The 20913-nt window shown below is 37.2% G+C and overlaps 1 protein-coding gene across 7 annotated transcripts in view; it reads left to right on the forward strand.

The window, feature by feature from the left end:
• The window catches only part of WAC (WW domain containing adaptor with coiled-coil), a 93638-nt gene that overhangs the window by 52853 nt on the left and 19872 nt on the right, over positions 1–20913 (forward strand). For 5 of the 7 annotated variants that reach the window (XM_070428594.1, XM_070428593.1, XM_070428585.1 and 2 more), the window contains exons 5-7: positions 5709–5824; positions 6409–6521; positions 11124–11432. In XM_070428594.1, coding sequence (XP_070284695.1) covers positions 5709–5824; positions 6409–6521; positions 11124–11432 — 538 coding nt within the window. The remainder of the gene's footprint in view (positions 1–5708; positions 5825–6408; positions 6522–11123; positions 11433–20913) is intronic. The other 2 variants (XM_070428591.1, XM_070428588.1) reach the window with 1 other exon arrangement.

Consider the following 20913-nt stretch of genomic DNA (forward strand, 5'->3'; position numbering starts at 1 on the left):
CAAAAAGGGACGTTGACTGAACACATATATAGTGATTACCCCTTTGGGCTGAGGAGCAATAGGAAAAAGTTGGAGTTCCCTGCAGAGCTGGTGATAGTACCTTTCTTTCAGTGTTGTGATGAAGCTAATTCAGGTTTGGAGCAGATAGCTGGAAACTGGAACTGTGGCTGCTAGGCTTCTCTTTTGTCCTCCCTTTTAGTCTTCCTCTAATGGCAGAATCTAACAGGATTTATGGCTAAATAGAATGTAATCTGCATTATTCCAATCCTAGCATCACAGAACAGAATATAGAAGGGTGGTATTAAGGCAAGGATAAGAGCTTGATAAACTGTCACAGGTGTTATCTTCAGATTGTTTGTGATGGGTTATTGTCAATGAGACATACACGGGATTTTAGAGTGAATAGGTGTGTGTGTGTGTGTGTGTGTGTGTGTGTGAGAGAGAGAGAGAGGGAGAGGGAGGGAGAGGGAGGGAGAGGGAGGGAGGGCGGGAGAAATGGCTTTACTAATTTACAAAGTAACACCTCTAAAGTTCTGTTTATTATTGACAATTCAGATTTGGGCATTTGCTGTTAGGAGAGAAGGCAGGCCCTGTAAACATTGTTTTGCTTAAAACAATATCCTTATTCAGGGAAAACAAATTCTGATTATTTTGATTTTCAAGAAATGGATTAACAGTGAAACCAGAAAGGTTAAATAATGGGCATCATATAGTCTTGAAAGACCCAAATCATAAAGGATGTCAGGGAATTTCATTATAGGAGTGGAAACTGAAGACCATTACTAGATGGATTTAATATTATGTGTTTTCAGGATCAGGGTTTCCCCTTGCTGTAGATCAGGGGTCCTCAAACTTTTTAAACAGGGGGCCAGTTCACTGTCCCTCAGACCGTTGGAGGGCCGGACTATAGTTTAAAAAGAAACTATGAACAAATTCCTATGCACACTGCACATATCTTATTTTGAAGTAAAAAAACAAAACGGGAACAAATACAATATTTGTATTTGCATGTGGCCCGCGGGCCGTAGTTTGAGGACCCCTGCTGTAGATTTTAACTGTTGATATATAATTAACTTCCAGTTAGTGGTCTTTTACATTATAATGTACCCAGCTGTTATGACACATGTATCAATTAGAGACTGTAAATTTAATGTTACCTAAGAAGAGGGCTTTTGAACTTTTCTGAAGGTTTCTTAAAAATTGACTTACTTTCTTAAAATCACTTCAAATGGAAGTTTTTGACTAGTGAATAAAACATAAAATCACCTTTCATTTAATATTTTCATAATGAAAGAATAAATGAACAGATGGACATTATTTTAACCTTCTTTAAAAAAATGTTTTTTCCCATCTTTGAGGTTTTCAAGTTTTCTATCTTTGAAAATCAGTAAGAATATTATTTAGATTACTATATAGACATCTGGTTGTATAGTGACTTATATTTATTAAGTTAACTATTGAAAGTCAAGTCGAAATTACCTTATTTTTTTAGTATTAGATTAAGATTCACATGTAGTTTCCTTCTCAGTAGTGTAATAAACATTTATTATATCTAACACAGAGCCTACCTAGCCCATAGTTAATATTTAGGAAAAGCTTTGTCAAATGCCTCCTGCGTAATCTAAATCATGATAGAACTTACAGGTATTATATAGACTATTTAGATAAGCTATGCATATTTGTGGTTTTTATAAAAAGAAGCCTCTGGATTTCTTTATTTAGAAAAGTTTTTAATTCCCATTTTAAAGACATTATAATTGAAATATCCCTTCTGAGTATCCTTCACTTGATTTGTTGGGAAACATTTTAAATTCAATCTTAGAGGACTGCAGCATCTTCCAACTTCTTATTAGTTAAATATCCTTTGCATATTTTGGAGCTTTTAAGTTTGAAGTCTCGAGATCTGTTCTCTGTAACCAATCTTGCTTAAAGATATTCCGCTTAATTAAAAAAGAAAAGAAATTTATTAGAGAACTCTCAGGTCTCCATGAAAATCTTTGTTACGATGAGTGTCATCTTTGATGTTGTTATTTTATGAACTACTCTTTATTAACAGTTCATAAAGTAATTTTCAGGATTGACTTTCATTTCCATAGTTTAACTTGGAGAAGGATGTCTTAAAGTAAGTAGAAAGGGAGATGCTTTTTTTAAAAAGAGAAAAATCAACAGTCATATAAGAGAACCAAAAGACATTTTGAATTGGAGAGCAGATAGTGGCTCAGTAACTGTTCAGTGCTAGTCTTGTCTTTTAGAGTAGCCATTTTTAAACTTTTAGTCTCAAGATGTCTTGACATTCATGAACATTGAGAGCTTTTCTTTATTTGGACTCTACAATATTATCAGTATTTACCATGTTAAAAATTAAAACTGATAAATTTGAAACATAATTGATTTAAAATCAATTGTAAACCCATTATATATGTAACATGTAATATATATAATTTAAACATTTTATTTTTAATCCTCACCTGAGGATTTTTTCCCCCCATTGGTTTTAGAGCGTGGAAAGGCAGGGGAGGGGCGGGGGGAGAGAGAGATAGAGAGAGAGAGAGAGAGAGAGAGAGAGAGAGAGAATATTGATTGGTTGCCTCCCAGATGTGCCTTGACCACAGCAGGGATCGAACCTGCAACTCTTCAGTGTGTGGCTGATTTTCTAACCAGTTAGTCACACTGGCCAGGGCTTTTTATTGATTTTGAGAGAGAGAGGGAGGGAGAGGCGGGGGGGGGGGGGGGGGAGAGAGAAACATCAATGAAGAGAGAGAATCATTGATCAGCTACCTCCTGCATGTCCCCTACTGGGGATTGAGCCCATAATCCTGGGCATGTGCCCTGACTGAAAAATCAAACCAGCAACCTTTTGATGCATGGATGACACCCAACCAACTAAGCAACCGGCCAGGATGGCTTGTAATATATTTTATGAAAGATACGATTAAAACAAAAAACAGACATTGAACATCTTTTTAATGCCTGACTTAATAGAAGACACCTAAAATTTCATATCTGCATTTAGTCTTTTGTGAACAAAAATCTGTACAGTCTGAGAAAACAGTGTTCTTATGGTAGAATGAGGAGAAAAGCAATCATCTTAGTTTTATTATGAAAATAGTTTTGATCTTGTGAAATGATCTGGGTGTCCTTCAACGGTTCCTGGACAATACTTGCAGAACTGCTGCTTTAGGGCATATGTTGGCAACCACATCAAGTTTAATTTAGAAAACTTGGATGTTTTCATGATACTATTAATAACAGTGATTGTATAATTGAAATTGCTAAGAGAGAACTTAAATGTTTTCATATAAAAAGATAAGTATAGTGTTAACTAGATGGGCAGAAGAACCCTTTCACAGTGTATATGTATATCAAATCATCCCTATGTACACTTTAAATAAATTACAATTTTATTTGTCAATTATACCTCAATAAAACTGAAAAGAAATAAAGTGGAATACAAAGAAGTTGAACAGCCCTAACCGGTTTGGCTCAGTGGATAGAGCGTCGGCCTGCGGACTTAAGGGTTCCAGGTTCGATTCTGGTCAAGGGCATGTGCCTTGGTTGCAAGCACATCCCCAGCAGGGGGTGTGCAGGAGGCAGCTGCTGATGTTTCTCTCTCATCGATGTTTCTAGCTCTCTATCCCTCTCCCTTCCTCTTTGTAAAAAAATCAATAAGATATATATTTTTTTAAAAAGTTGAACACCTGCTGTTTGTTGCACATTAACATTTAAAAAACTCCATTGCTTAAAGTTTTCCTCCTCCCTCCTTAATCTTTTTTGAGGGTGTAAGAGGGGTGGTGAAAGCTAAAGTTGCTAGTATGTAATAATAATGCTGTACCCTGGAACACATACCTGTACTAACCTAAGATTTGATAGGCAAAATCAGTGCAGTGTCGTAGACCCATGCTCTTCAAGGTTCTGGTCTTTGAACTTTTAACTGTTCTGTAGTTGTGCCAGAATGTAAATTAACCATCATTAAGTAAACTTTAGTTGATTTTTTTTTTTTTTCTTAAAGCAAGACTTTGGGCCAGGGAAACATTATTCTGTTGCAAACGCCTTATCTCCTCCAGGACAGGCAACAGTTTTCAAACCATCACTGTGAAGAACATTGGTCTAAACTACTCTCTCATCTACTCTGGTTCACCTGCCTCAAATCTCATTCTTCTACTTCAGACCAAATCAGTAATCCCGTATAACCACTTGCCAAGCAAATCAAACCAAAAATTTCCAGCTATATCCATAGAAGGGCTCAGTATGCTTAATAATTTAGCTATAGGAGGTAGTAGGTGGGATAGAAGAACTGAATTTTGCCTTCTGTGATTCCTGTAGCTTGGTGTAATCTGATTCTGCAAAGTAGGGGGATTGAGCATTAACTTTCCACTGATTTTAGAGGTTTGGAGGCACAGGACTGATATCCAAATAGCTTCATTATTTAGAGACATAAACTTGAGAGTATAAACATATAACAGGATCTGCAGAATTTCTTCAACCCTAAAAATTATTATGGCATTTCCAGAATTGGTGTTGATTTAGTAAAAATAATGGAATCTGCGACCTAAATTTTGATCCTTTTTCTACCACTAATTGTTTCTAGCACCTTTGGACAACTTATAAGTCATCTCCACTTCTTTCCTCCTTGGTAAAATTAAAGCTTGAGTTGATAAAAGTTCCTTTCTTCAAGCTTTAAAATTGTGTCACCCTACACTATGGTGAACCCAGAAGAAGGATAGACTATCAAAGTATAACTATTTTATTTTACTGGTAAACTTAAAGCTTTTAAAAAAAATAGTTAAGAAATTCATCTGAAATATACTTGGAATTCTGCCACATTTCCTGTGGCCAGTGCTGCAGGCACTTAAACTTTCACTTTTTGAGATCAGTTCCATGAAAACTGGGCCTTTCAGTGTTTTCTAATTTCATTCTAATTTTACAGTGCCTTTAAAATAACTACAAGAGACTGTCTGAGAATGTTCAAAAGACAGACAAGTTTTAGTTACAGGAAAAATATGTGACGCTGCTGATTATATTATGTGAGACAAGGTTTAATAAATACTTGACCCATCTCATGTGTTTTGAAGATGAAACAAATTCATTGCCTATAATTGGCTTTGTGTTTACATTTTTAAGTCTTGTGCTTTTTTTTCCCAATAAGTAACAGTAAATATAAGCAGGTTGTTCTCTATTACACTGTATAAGATAACTATTGTGCCTTGCGAGTTTAGAGCTGATGTGCTCTCATGCCATCAGATCAGTTGAGAGAATTCTCCAATCCCTTCCCCCCACCCCCACCAATGTGACTGGATTTCAGCAGTTAAAATTATGATAATGGGTACTTTTGTAATGCTTTTCAAAAGTCAAGATGTTGTGAAGTTAATATTTTTCTTCCTGCACCTAATAAACTAGTATTTATTAATCTATTTAATTTGATATTTATTAATTTGCTTAACATATTTTATAAAGTTTTCCATTGTTATCTTTGAAGGTTTTCATAGGTAATGTCTCCTAAGATATGTGTGTGTGTGTGTGTGTGTGTGTGTGTGTGTGTGTATGTGTATATATATATACATATATATATAATTACATCCTAGATCAGGGCACCTTTATCTTATTAGTCTTTTCATATATACTTTGAAAACCATTGACATTCTTGATATTTCATATCAAGTTATTAAACAGTATTAACATTTTCTAATTTTTTAAAATATTTTTTTAAGTCTTATGATTCTGCAGATGACTGGTCTGAGCACATTAGCTCTTCTGGGAAAAAATACTACTACAATTGTCGAACAGAAGTTTCACAGTGGGAAAAACCAAAAGAGTGGCTTGAAAGGTATTTGCTCTTAATCTAATTGAACAGTATTTCTCATTCTTGATTCTATTGGTTAATATTTTAGAACATTAAACATTATAAGTTTAGGTTTCTTATAGTGATATTTACTTCCTATTTAATTGCAGTGATTGATTGGTCCATCATCTGTGTTTGCCATAATTTTCTTTTACCTTAAAAAAACTAGGACAGATTAAGCAACTGTCCAACAAGGCCTTGTGAACAGTTGGTGTACTTAATTTAAAATTTTATATTAGTTCACATTTATTCATCTTTATTTAATTTGTAGTAGAAATCTTTATAATTCTTGTGAGGCAGTATGTTTCCTTCATATATGTAGAATTAATATTGCAGAGTTTTGGTTGTAGGGTTAATGTCGTATAAATAAGTGGTATAATATTGCCACCAGTGGAAACATTAATGTTTTGTTTGCTGCATCCCATGTGCCACATCAATAACATAATAATATGGCTATATTCACTTATTTTATTTTGCATATACAATTTTGTTCAACATTTGGCCTGAAGTGTTATATGTAGACTCATTGTACATGATTTAATTATTATGGGTTTATTTTTTATTTTTAGAGAACAGAGACAGAAAGAAGCAAACAAGATGGCAGTTAATAGCTTCCCAAAAGATAGGGATTACAGAAGAGAGGTGATGCAAGCAACGGCCACTAGTGCGTTTGCCAGTGGAAGTAAGTATTTTTTTCTTTGAAATAGTAATGATGTTTATTTCATTCCTGTAGTTCATTTATGCTATAGATCTAAGTGCATAAACATTTACATATGTAAAGTAAAATAAACAGGAATATATAGGGTATCTTTATGTTGGATCTGTTTCCCTAATCACCATTTTGTTTCCTGAAAAGGAAAAGTATGCACAGGGGAATAGTATACACATGTATTCATTACTATCCTTAATGGCTGTAATGCAGTTATGTTGGTAAAAAAATAAAACTTCATTTTGTAGATTGATTTCTTTTTAAAACAGGAGCTTCCCCCTGCCCATCTACTCCCACCCCCCAGGTGGAATTGTGAACTATTAAACTGGGCACTAAAATCCCTTCCAGAACTCCCTGGGCTTTGATTTAATAATTGAATCAATGCCTCACACAGATAGTGACATCAAAGTACCTATTGTTGTTTTTTCAGTGAAAAACTTGTTTTAGAATTGGTTTCAGCATGACCATAGATATGCATAACATTTCCATGCATAACCTTAATGTTCTTTGGACGTCAGATTTTGTCTATGTGGGACAATATAAGTAGCATACATTTGTTTTTAACTCAAATTTGAATTTGAGTTTGAAGCTTTTACTAGACATATTATGTTTCCAGTGGCTTCTCTTATCCAGAATAAAATTTAAATGCCAGAGTTTTGGGGCCCTTTATCAAATTTTGAAATATCGAAATTTTGAGAAGAATTTTCAGGTTTGTTCTAGGAATTCTCAGCCTTAAGCATTTGAATTTTCCTCCTATAATTCAAAACAAAAAAGAAGGAGATCTATTTAGTCTCAGCAGAGGTTATTAATATTTTGATGGGAATAATTATTTAAGATGAAACAGCATAGTTCTGTGGGACTAAATGTTTAAGATATATTTCTTGGAACATTTAATTTTTTATATTAGTGAAATTGTACTTAATTCTTAGAAAACAAAATGATTTAAAGTACTAAAGCTAGCCCTAGCTGGTTTTTCTCAGTGGGTAGAGTGCCGTGTGCAGATTGAAAGGTCCTGGGTTCAATTCTGGTCAAGGGCACGTGCTTGGGTTGCAGGCTCGATCCCAGTAGAAGGCATGCAGGAGGCCAATCAACGATTCTCTCTCATCAATTGATGTTTCTATCTCTCTCTCCCTCTCTAAAATCAATAAAAAAATTTTTTTTAATTGTGTCTCTTAAAAATAAAGTACTAAAGTTAGGAAATTAAGAATGATATTATGAGATGGAAGACTTAGGTTCTAGTCCCATTAAACTTAATATCTTAAATGACTATGTCTTTTGGCAAACAATTAGAAATGAGATAAAGGCTTTCCTCTCCAGGTTTTAAAAAAACAACAGTACAACAATAGCACCCAGCTTGTGGGCCTCTTGAACAAATTGTGTTGGGCGGGTGTACTTGGGTATTGAGGAAGAGTGGCAAATGGGTGTAAAAAAGAATAACTTCTTTTTTTTAAAAAAAGTTACCGTGCTAGGCTTCTCCAGAGAGGAAAAAGATCAGAGCCTAGTATGTCTACTTTAGTCTTTCCAAAATAACCTGTCATTTAAGTCATTCCTCCTCCACTGGGATAGAGCAGTGGTTCCCAACCTTTTTTTCGGCCATGCCCCACCTAAGCATCTCTAAAATCCTGATATCCCCCCCGTGATATATAATTCTTATTATTCAAAAAGTGAACTCTATTCACATGGAGGAAGCCTGAAAGGCCATTAACTTAGTCTAATAAACAAGCTTCCGAAGAACATGGCATCCATGAAAGAGAAAAATAAAAGTACAATTGTTAGAAAAATAATATGAAGTGATATGAAAAATAGCAAATAAAGCTTCAAAACATATAATAGAGAACCGAAATGCATAAATATGTCACAATATGAGGCCCCTAGAACCCTAAGAAATGCAAAAAAATTCACTGCTAATAATTCATTCCTGAATTACCCCCCTTAAAAACTAAATTGCCCCCCTGTGGGGCGTGTGCCCCACATTGGGTACCACTGGGGTAGAATAACTGAAGGGGGTTATTCAAGATCTGATAGAAATATTGATGGAAGTGAAAATACACTTTTTCTCTTTTTGATAAGCCATTTTTAAGAAAATCAAATCCGTTGTGTTAATCCCATGACCTAGAGACATTTGGGGACATAGACTTTTTTTCTGTCTGCATATAAATGAGTACATATATCTTTTCCACCAAAAATGGAATTATGTGTTACTTTTTAAAATCCTTATTTTCAATAATATTTCAAAGATATGTTCCCATATCAGTTTATATTTTTGGATGTGTTCTCATTTATAAATAATCTTTTATACATGGATATTTAGGTGGTTTTTGCCTCTTCCTGTTATTGTAAAAAATGCTAAATATCTTTGCTCACTTATCTGATTACTTCCTTAGCTAATTTTCTAGAAGTGCAAATGATGGTTCAGTGGGTCTGTACTTGTGTTGAAATATAATCTGTATCACATTTTTTGAATTTTAAATAATGTTTGCGAAAGGGCCTCGGCTATACTGTTGCTTCTCCCCCCCCCCCCCCCCCCCAAATTGGTCAACTGAGCTGTACTTGGTATGTTGTAGTAATAAAGTCACTAAGCCATTTAAGTGTTTAACTTTATCTAGAAAATATTGACAGTTTTCACATCTGACCAGTACATTAGTGTTCATGTAGGATAAGGCTTAAAGCTCTATAATTCCAACTGCCAATAAAAGAAATATGTGTGTGTATGTGTTATATGGAAAAATAGATTGTAGAGCAGTTTTAGTTTTTTGTTTTTGTTTTTTGCAATGTAGCAGATAATGTTATCCAAACTTGGCATTGAAAATTATATGGATAAAATTTTTAATTTGATATTACTGCTACCAGATTATTTTTGTCATCTTTAATATGTGCATTATAAAGTGATTGCTGGATGGTTAGAGAGACCTTAATATGGGGTTTCTCAACAGTTAACACCAAGGATATTTAGAGTCAGGTAATTCTTTGTTGTGGGATGCTGTCCTGTGTGTGTTGTAGAATATAGAGCACCATACGTGGCCGCTATATACTTGATGCCAGTAGCACACCTCTCTTCTCCCCAATTGTGACAGCCAAAAATGTCTCCCGACATTTGCTAAATATCCTTGTTGTGGGGGATGTGAAAATAGAGTCCCTGCTTGAACTGTTCCATAGAGTTGTAATAGAAAACTGTTGCAGCTATAACTTTATATCTTGTAATCCTGCTGCTGGGATATTTTTTTTTGTCAAAGCTTACAAATGTTAGAAGAAATATCTTTAATTTTCAACTGAATGTATTTACTTTGACTATTGTAATCATATGGAACTAAAAGGAATTTTTCTTGGTCTATGAAATGAAAGTTCTAGGTAACCAAGTGACAGGATTGGTGGGAATTTGGCATGGTATTATTTCTGTTATGTCTGTCCCTAAAAGTTTCTATCGTAGTAGTAGTCTTTTCAGGAAGACACTCTAGAATAAAAGTTTTTAAGTTTTATTTGCATGCAAGTTGATAGATTGAGGGTTTTTGGCAGTACCTTCTATTTTGGTTCAACATGTAGGAGCTGTGCACTGATGAGTTGAAAACTGATTTGTAGTTTCAGCATATTTCCTTCTTTGTGCTGGTCTCTAGACTTGGAGGAACTATGAATTGGAAAAAAGAATAAAGTATTCGACAGGAAGGGCATCCTCTGATATTATCATTACATAGAATGTGCTTAAATCTTAAAATGTTTCTCTACTTGGAAACATAATAAAACATACTGTTTAATTCTTTAGTTACTGATTGAACTGTTGAAGTGTAGGCTACAGATTTTTTGATAAATACAAATTTTGTTACCATGATTGTTGAATTTTTCCTTCTTTTGCACTCTATGGAGGCAAAAGTACTTCTGAATTTAAAATATTTTTGTGGCTTTAAATTGGAAGAGGATTTGTTTTGAAAGTAACTAATAATGGCAAATGGATTTTTTTTTTTTTTTTTTTTTACTATGCTATGGATGTAGGACTTCTATTTTCAGATAGCATTATCTATAACTTGATTTTATAACCACTTCTGGTATAAAATATGTTCATTGTTAATTCGATCATCCCAAAGCAGGTCATTTAAGCCCTCGCACAAACTACTTTAGAGCCCACAAATTAGCTACTTTAGTGTTCAGGAAGATCAGGCTAATAAAGCTAATATGCCTTTTTGTTTAATCATGTGGACAATTCAGTTAATTATTAGAACCAAAGGTCTATATTTTAAAAGATTGGACCATTTACTTTTTTAATTATTAAAATTTTAAAATTATTTTACCTGAGTATTTTTAATGTTTTGTTTGAACTACTGGTTCTAAAGAATACCCAAAGAGTTGTAGCCCACTTGAAATCTTGAGTATAGATTAGTGTTTATAGTTGAGCTAAAATTTTTCCAGCATTTAGACATTTATATGCTAAAACTGCAGACACTAACTGGGCTTGCAGTTTTATTAAAAGTACAAGTATGTTGCTAAATTAGCTGATGTTCAAGACAGGATTCTAACATAATCTTTTTTCTTCCCCCTTCCATCACCGTCATTCCAACATCTCTTTTTTCGAACTGTGAACTAAAGTGGAAGACAAGCATTCCAGTGATGCCAGTAGTTTGCTCCCACAGAATATTTTGTCTCAAACAAGCAGACACAATGACAGAGACTACAGACTGCCAAGAGCAGAGACTCACAGTAGTTCTACGCCAGTACAGCACCCCATCAAACCAGTGGTTCATCCAACTGCTACCCCAAGCACTGTTCCTTCTAGTCAATTTATGCTACAGTCTGATCACCAGCCAAAGAAATCATTTGATGCTAATGGAGCATCTACTTTATCAAAACTGCCTACACCCACATCTTCTGTCCCTGCACAGAAAACAGAAAGAAAAGGTATGCCATTATTACTAGATGTGCTGCACGTTGAACTATATATATAGTTTCTGAATTTCTGATTATATTACATTATTTCCATTAGCTTAAATAAGACTTAATTAAAAACTTTAAGTCTTTTAGAATGTTACTGCATAGATATATAGGTCTAGAGTTAGCCATATTAGTTTTTTCTTTTAATTTTTAATTATGAAGGCTCATAACTGTTTTTTTCCATTTACACTTTACAGTCCAGTACTTAATTTATAATACTTAGTAATGGTTTAAATAACTTAACAAAGCCAAGTGACCGTCCCTTCATATTTGTGTAAATTTTTTTTGGTGATAATTGTCTTGATTTAGTTTAGAAATTGTCCCAATTTTCTATTAATTAAAATTTAAATATGAATAGAGACAGTTTTAAAACTTGCCATTTTTTATATAATACCAGCTATAGATTTGAGTTTTTGAATTACAAAACTGAGTCATGGGCCTCAAGATAAGGAGTTTTATTGTCTGAAGAGTAGAACTTAAACTTTGCAACCCAAACTATGTTTATCCAACTCAGTGCTAAAGCCATATACCATGTTCAAAAAAGTGACAACTACTTGGGAGGTGACACAAAAACAAAAGTAGGGTGTATTTGCCTAGACCACTCACAGTGCTAAACTTATGCTCCATAGTAAGTTTTAAGAAACCTAAGAAAATGGCCTTGGTTGGTGTGTTCAGTGGTTAGAGCATTGGCCCTCACACTGAAGGGTCACTGGTTCAGTTCTCTCAGGAGCATGTACCTCGGTTGCAAGTTCTATCCCCGGCCCTATTGTGTGAGAGGCAGGTAACCAATTGATGTGTCTCTTTTCACATTGATGTTCTCTCTCTTCCACTCCTCCCTTAACCCCTTCCTTCATCCCTCTCCCCCTCTCCCCGTTCCACTCTCTAAAAATCAATGGAAAAAATATCCTTGGGTGGAGACTTCAAAAGAAAAGAAAAGAAACTAAGGAGATGAAAAGGCAATAATAAATTGTGGGTAGACCCATTAGGAGGTGAATTAACTGATTAGTATTAATAAATGTCAAGCAACTTTTAAATGTCTTGTGGGTTTAGCAGATGAGGTCCAGCCACACGTGGACCTTAGGCCACATCTGAGCTGGTCTCTCCCTGACTCCTACCCCATGCATAATCTTTTCCCCTTTTAGAGCCCAACTTGAGGGCCAAGGGTAGGTGTGCAAGTCATATTTAATCTGATGCAGAATTAAATATACAGAGAGAATTCTTGAAAGATGAAAACTGAATGCACTTTCTAATGGATGTTATGGTTTTTTCAGTACTTAAAAAGTCTATCTCATATTACCTTCCATACAGTTTGTTTGTTTGTTTGTTTAATTTAATCTTCACCGAAGGACATATTTTTGATTTTAGAGAGTGGAAGGGAGAGGGAGAGAAACATCGATGAAAAAGACACATCGATCGGTTGCCTCCGACCTGCCCTGACTGGGGATCGAACCTGCAACCTGGGTATGTGCCCTGACTGGAAATCAAACCCACAACCCTTCGGTGCTTTGGATGAAGCTCTAACTGCCTGAGCCGCACCAGCCAGGGCTACCTCTTGTTCATTTTAACACTTTTTAACTTTTACTTCCCTTTTGGAATTCCTTTCTTCCCTGTCTTCTGGTATACTGCTACTCTTAAATTTCCTTTTTCTGTAATCTTCTGCCTCTTAAATAACAATAGCATTCAGTGTGTGTGTGTGTGTGTGTGTGTGTGTGTGTGTGTGTGTGTGTGTGTGCTCAACATATTCTCTTTTGCTAGGCATTCTTAACTCATAATGCTTTCCTTCTCTACGCACTTGTTATTTGTTACATCTCAGAATACAGTGTGTGTCCCAAATTCCTCTCTTTTCCCACAATTTATTCTTAGGTTCTCAGTAAGTGACAACACCTCCCCCCAACTATTCCTTGTTCTTCAACATTTCTAACCCAGCTCCTCCTACCCATCCATCAACAAATCTTGGATTCTTCCTCCTATATCTTATGTGCATATATTCTTCTTCTTGTTTATGCAACTGCCATTATTGAAACTCCAGTCATCTCTCCTGAACTAACCTGATTACTGCTCTGCTTGCTTTTACCCAGTTTGTCCACTTATGGTGGCATCATTATAAAATTTAGTTTGGATTGTATCACTTCCTTGTTTTAAATTTTCTAATGGTTTCCCATTATCCAAAGGATAAAGTTCATACTTAATAGTAAGGTTAAAATAAGTACTTGACAATCTGGTTGCAGTCTGTCTTACTAGCTTGACCTCCAACAGTCCACTCTTACATTTCCTATATTTCATTTGTTGCAAATTTGTACATTTCTTAGGGCATGTTATGTTCTTTCATGTTTTGAGCCTTTGCTGAAAAGAAAGGCATATTTCTTTTATTCCCATTCTGTTGAACTCAGTACCTTTTGTTTTAAGAGCTAGCTCTAATGTCCTTTGGTTCTCAGCATTAGTTAACCTCTCCTAATCTGTGTTTTGCAAACACTTTGTACTTTTGTTTATTATAGCATTTATCACATAATTTTAGTTCCTTCAATTAGACTGTATCCTTTTTAGGGTTAGACGTTATATTTTACTACATTTGTACTTTGCTCACTATCCATGCTTCAAGCACCATTTCTGACAAACTTAACAATTAAAAATTAACAATGTACCACCACATTTGGTGCTAGGTCTTTTATATACATTTTAATTTATTCCTTAAAACAACATCTTGAGGGAAAAGATATTTTCTCTTATTAGATATGAAGAGCCTGAACATTGCCACCAGGTGTTAGTGACAGCTTCTCCAAAATTCATGTTTTTCTCATAAAACCATAATGAAAGACCCATAAAGTATATATTAACTTAGATTTCTGTAATTTGATAATTTTATTGAACTTACAGGAAGAAACTCAATTACCTTGGAATTGCCTATTTATATAGGGAAAATTGTATAGTCTTTCCAAGCACTTCTCCTGTCATGTGAACTGAAAACAATATTGTTTCCTTAAATAAGAAATTGGATATTTTTAGATTGCTTTTCACTTGGTCTAAATTTGTGAAGCACCCATTAATTTGAAATATTTTTTTCCCTCAGTGGAGACACTGTTATTTAAATTAAGCTTCCTGTTGACTCTTCTTATCAATGTAGTGATTTCCTTGTTTGGATTTTCCTTTAACAATTTATATGAAGAGGTTGATGGTTCAAATAAAAGTGGTCTCTTGATCTTAAGTGCTAATAGGGTAGCTAAGCTGTATAAAATAATACAAGAGCAGGATCTTTCTTAACCACTAATCTATCCATAATGTTTGACAAATGTAGACAGTAAATATTTGTTGTAGAGGGAGAAATAACTGTAAGAATGGTAATGAGTGTGTTGAGGATTGGGGGAAACACCTGGGCATTGATCATGATTTAAAAAATGTATTTGAAAGAAGAGTGTTATATGTGTTGTGCATCTAATTAAATGAAACGGTAGACTTAGATCCCTTTTTAAAAAATATATATTTTATTGATTTTTTACAGAGAGGAAGGGAGAGGGATAGAGAGTTAGAAACATCGATGAGAGAGAAATATCGATCAGCTGCTTCCTGCACACCTCCTACTGGGGATGTGCCCGCAACCAAGGTACATGCCCTTTACCGGAATCGAATCTGGGACCCTTCAGTTCGCAGGCCAACGCTCTATCCACTGAGCCAAACCGGTTAGGGCAGACTTAGATTCCTTTAATGCCAGTGTGTCTCTTGAGAAAAAGATAAATCAAAATCTATCTTCGCTTGAAGGAACAAGTGTGGAAAAGCTGTGAAACTACGATTTTGTAGAGAATAATTCTTGTGTTGGGTAGGGTGAAACAAGAGGGAGGTCAGATACCACCTTTCAGATATTTACTGTTAGGGTAACATTTGAAAATCTGTTGGCAAGATTAATATTGGACAACCATACAATAAAGTAACAAACTGATGTGCTGCAATATCTAAAACTGATTTTTGTCAGTTGGTACCCCTTGTCCATTCTATAAACTGGCCCTAACTCCACCCTCCCTTCGAGATTTGTGAAATGACAAAATAGGCAGGAAACAAGTGTCCTTGTTCTTTGCTTTGGTCACATAAGTGCCAGAATTAGAAGAGTTTAATGACCTTCATTAACACGTTTCTTATGATTTATTAGCATAGATAAGTTTGAAAGGTAAATGGAGTGGCCACAGAAGCAGACCTATGTAGTAGGTCTTAGAAGATGGCTCTTAGAAGATGCTGTCTGATATTCACATAGTTACTTGCTGGTTCCATAGTTTTCATTTAATGGGAGGGATGATTATTCATTAAAACTTTTTAATAAAGATATTCTTGCCTTTAGACATGTCATTTGCTCAAGGGTCCTGTAACTGGTTTCTCATAAAACTGTAAAAGGTATTATCCTCAGGGTAAAAAAAAAATTAGAAATTAAGGATGTTTATTTTTTGTTACTTAATTTTTTTATGTGTGATATGTATTAATTTTCTACTATTTTGGATTGAAGAACAACACTGAAGAATTTTCCAGCCTTTTGTTAGTTTTTCAAATCTGTGGATAGATTTAGTAGCACCAAAGTAAATTTGAAAACAACTCACACCTTCTCCCACTCCTGTCACTGAAAGCAAAAGAAAATCACAGTAGAAATAATAAGAAGAGTAAAGATCATTTCAGAAGGATGTGGATATTGATTCGTGCAGGAAGTAAAGGAAGTTCATGCAGGAAGTAAAAATATAGAGCTTGTTTTGTTCCAAACATTAATCAAGATTCCTCTAAGCTGTATATTTACTAAATTGAACTTTAAGATGATTTGGAGAAAACTGCTACTATGGTCTATAATTGCCCCATAAAATGTAATAACTGATAGCTGGTTTTCAAAAAGAAAATCAGATTTCTTTATGCTTGTCTACAGGCATGGGCAAAAGTAGGTTTATGGTTGTTCATATGGAAAAGAATACAATTTATATATTTAAAAGCCTAAGTGACCAGCTGGTAGCTATGATGCGCACTGTCCACCGGGGGCAGATGCTCAATGCAGGAGCTGCCGAGCAACAGCAACTTTGCAGAGTTACCCTCTCGCACTCCGGAACCCCTCGGGGGATGTCGGACAGCCGGTTTTGGCCCAATCCCCATAGGCCAGGCCGAGGGACCCAACTCACTCCACAGATGCCCTTTGAGCCCTGGCACCACCCCAAGTGAAGCTGGCCAGGGAGTGACTGTGGGAGGTTGGCTCCAGGGCGTGTCCATCCCGTCTCACCCAGTCCCGCCCTGCCAGCCACCTTCTAATTAATTTACTTTCAGTGTGCACAAGTCCGTGCACCAGGCCTCTAGTAATAAATAATGATACAAGAATAAACTCTTTATGTACTCGCAACTGTAAACCTACTTTTGCCTACCCCTGTTTGAAGCCAAAACAGTAAAGCTTAACGTCATAGGCTATCTGCTAGACTTATACATCCTCCTTTAAAATGTTTCTCTTCAAAAATTAAAATGTCTTATACTTTTAAACTTGATCATAATTGATCAAAACATTGAGGTTTATATTTTAGAGAGCTATTGCTCCTAGTTCTCTTGACCATTACAGTAGCCTCATAAAAAGGCTGGTAGAGGAGTCCATCTATACTAATAAAAGTCTATGTGGTCGTCACGCCCTCATGCCGTGATAATCCATCACCAGGAGGCTGCGTGCACAGCTGGTGTGTACGGGTGGGCAGGGCTGCATGCACAGTGAGGCACACGTGGGTGGGCAGGGACTTGATGCTGCGTCCGCAGTGTGGAGGCGATTCATGGCAGCTCCACGCAGCAGAGGCAGGACCCCCGGCTCCAGACTACCTCTTTGGTGTAATCCATCGAGGAGCCCAGGATGGGTGGGCAGGGCCTACCTCTTTGGGGAGATCGCAGGGCTGGGCAATCCCCCAACCCCCAAGTGTACAAATTTCGTGCACCAGGCCTCTAGTTTTCAATAAGCTTGTTAGTAAGAAATATCCCATTTTTTGGAGCTATGAAAAGAAATAAATGTTCAGTTCCTAGAATTCGAAATGAAGATTTAGTTATTGGTAGCAGTGTAAACTTTCAAATACAGTGTGCCTGAAATCTATATATCATAGTAACAGTCTTAAATCAGTAATATGATATATATATATATATATATATATATATATATATATATATATATATCGATCCTATCTAATAAAAGAGAAACATGGTAATTAGCCATACCTCCGCTACCCTTCCCATTGGCTAATCAGGGCGATATGCAAATTAACTGCCAGCCAAGATGGCGGCTGGCAGCCAGGCAGCTTGAAGCTAACAGGAGGCTTGCTTTCTTCAGTGGCGGAGGAAGCCAACGTTCCCTGCCTGTTGCTGCAGGCCTCTGAGCTTGCAGTTTGAAACATTGTTACAAATATAGAAGCTAAACAAGACCCCAGAAACCTGCTTTCAGCCAGCCGGGATCTCAGAGCTGGAGTTGAAGCAGTGTTTTGATTATAGACCCCAAACAAACCAGATACGTGCTTTCAGCAGTCGAGGCCTCATAGCTGGAGCCAAGCTTCAGAGCTAAAGCTGGCCCAGAATAAAAAAAAGAAGAAGAAAAGGAGAGATTGGGAGCTTCAGTCACCCGCCAGCCTGAAAACAGCCCTCAGCCCCTCACCCAGACTGGCCAGGCACCCCAGTGGGGACCCCCACCCTGATCCAGGACACCTTTCAGGGCAAACCAGCTGGCCCCCACCCGTGCACCAGGCCTCTATCCTATATAGTAAAAGGGTAATATGCCTCCCAGCACCAGGATCAGCAGAGCCCAAACCCCCTGATCGCCCTGCGGCTCTGTGTGTGACAGGGGGTGGGGCCACAGCCTCCCTATCCACCCTGCTCTGTTCGTGACAGGGGAAGGTGCCCCAACCCCCTGATCAGCCCTGCTCTGTGCCTGATAGGGGGGAGCTCCCCAACCCCTTGATCACCCTGCGGCTCTGTGTGTGACAGGGTGCCGCGCCCCAACCTCCTGGTCGGCCCTGCTCTGTGTGACGGTGTGGGCCCCCCCCCCCCCCCCCAACGGGCCCTGCTCTGTGTGTGACGGGGTAGAGCCATAACCTCCCCATCGGCCCTGCCCCGAGTGTGACAGTGGCGGCGCCCCAACTCCTTGATCAGCCCTGCTCTGTGGGTGATAGAGGGCGGTGCCCCAACCCCCTGATCCGCCCTGCTCTGTGCATGACAGGGGGCGGCGCCCCAACTCCCCAATCAGCCCTGCTCTGAGCCCGACCAGGGACTGTAACTAGGGATTGGGCCTGCCCTCTGCCACCCGGGATCAGGCCTAAGCCAGCAGGTTGTTATCTCCCGAGGGGTCCCAGACTGCGAGAGGGCACAGGCCAGGCTGAGGGGACCCCCCCCCCCCCCCCCCCAGTGCACAAATTTTTGTGCACCGGGCCTCTAGTATATATATAAGCTTAAATCTTCAAAAAACGTGTATGTATGGGAAATTAAAGATGCTTTAGCAATTTCTGTTTCCTAAATAAAGAGTGATTTTATTGCCCGGCTGTCATGCCTCAGTGGTTCAGTGTCGATGTATGAACCAGGAGGTCATGATTTACTTCCTGGTCAGGGCACATGCCTAGGTTGTGGGCTCGATCCCAGTGTGGGGTGTCCAAGAAGCATTGATGTTTCTGTCTCTCCCCCCTTCCTCTCTGAAATCAATAAAAATAAATTTTTTTTAAAAAAAGAGTGATACTATTGTTTGAGTACATAGACATTTTATGCAATCAGAGTAGCGGTTGTGGATGACTCATATTTCCAATTGGGCGGAGGGCTCATTTGGCCTTATAATATTGAGCCAAATGGTGACTACTGCTCTCAATCAGAATCAGATGGAATTTAGCATCCTTATCCTTTCTATTCCTCTCAAGATGTTTTCCAACAGCAACAGCTTTCTTAACACATTTCGTACCGCTCAGGAGTTTTCTCGTGTTTCGCGCGCCATCTGTTAAGGACCACTCATGAGTGTTCTCGTTTTTCACGCCCATGGAAAAAGGAGCGAATATAGATACTTACGTAAATTTTGTTTGGTCCCTCTTCATAGAGGAAAATGTTTTACGCAGTACCATACCTTAAAAAAGTACTAGGAACTTTAATTCTTTAATTGTTTTTGTAAATAAAAATGTTATAATTATTGAAAAACAACACCTAAAGTGCATTATGATGATTTAAATAACGTGCAGTTTGCCCAAAAACGTGCGGTCCCTGGCGTATGTCTTAGAGATTTCTATGCGGTACGCAATGTGTTAATTAAATGGTAGAGATCCTCAGGAAGACCAGGAGCAAGTCCTTTGGACTTAAAGAATTTCCAAGATCTCATTGCCTGTCACAAAACGTACCTGTTCAATGCCTTGTGAGTTTCTCAGGATCACACTGATTTCTGAGGGAGTCAGGCCTTTCATGGCCAGTTTGTAGATCTGCTCCTGCATGTTGTCAGGCATTAATTTCAGCCAGGTGGGAATGCTGTGGTGGTAGGGCAGAACAGACTGGGACAGGCCCTTCCCTGAGAGTGTGTGACCAATGATGGCAGTGAAAAAGAGTGTAAATTTTCATATTTATGCTTTAGACCAATATTGTAAGAGACAATGTATGAACATCTTGAACAGTCCAGTCTTAATGTTACCCTTAATAAGTTCTCTGTTTTAATGCTCTTTTTCGTCCATGAAAGTCACAGTATTAGTAAAATTCCATGAAAATACCAGTTTGTGTTCATTTTCCTGTTGGTGGACATCTGTTTGTTTCTAGTTTTATATTAAAAACAAACAGACCTAGCTGGTTTGGCTCAGTGGATAGAGCATCGGTCTGCGACTAAAGGGTCCCAGGTTCGATTCCAGTCAAAGGCACATGTATCTCTTCCTCTCCCTTCCTCTCTGAAATCAATAAAAATATGTTTTAAAAAATAAAATAAAACATAACACTGTGATAAAAATTGTTGAATGTGCCCAGCCGGTATGGCTCAGTGGTTGACCTATGAACCAGGAGGTCATAGTTCGATTCTCAATCAAGATACATGCCTGGGTTGCAGGCTCCCTGGTATGCAGCTTATCAATGATTCTCTATCATCAATGATGTTTCTATCTCTCTCTCCCTCTCCCTTACTCTCTGAAATAAATAAAAATATATTTTTAAAAAATTGTTGAATGTTTTTCCTGGTTTACATAGTTTATAAACTAAGGTATATACCTATGAGGGATTGATGGGTCACAAAGTGTGTGTACACCTCTGGTTTTTCTAATCTAGATAATGCCTAATTGTTATTTTCCAATGTGGTTATGTCAGTTTAGTTTCCACCAGAAATGTGAAGTGTTCCTGTTACTCTTTGCCACCATTTGTCAGGCTTTTAAATTTTTGTCAATGTGATGAACGTAAAAGGATACCCTGTTGCTTTTAATTTTCATTTTCCTGATTATCAATGAAGTTCAGCATCTTTTGCAGTTTTTTTAAT

This window comes from Myotis yumanensis, unplaced genomic scaffold (genome assembly GCF_028538775.1).
Source record: "Myotis yumanensis isolate MYYU_CA2020_CCGP unplaced genomic scaffold, mMyoYum1.0.hap1 SCAF_1, whole genome shotgun sequence".
Classification (NCBI taxonomy): Eukaryota; Metazoa; Chordata; class Mammalia; order Chiroptera; family Vespertilionidae; genus Myotis; species Myotis yumanensis.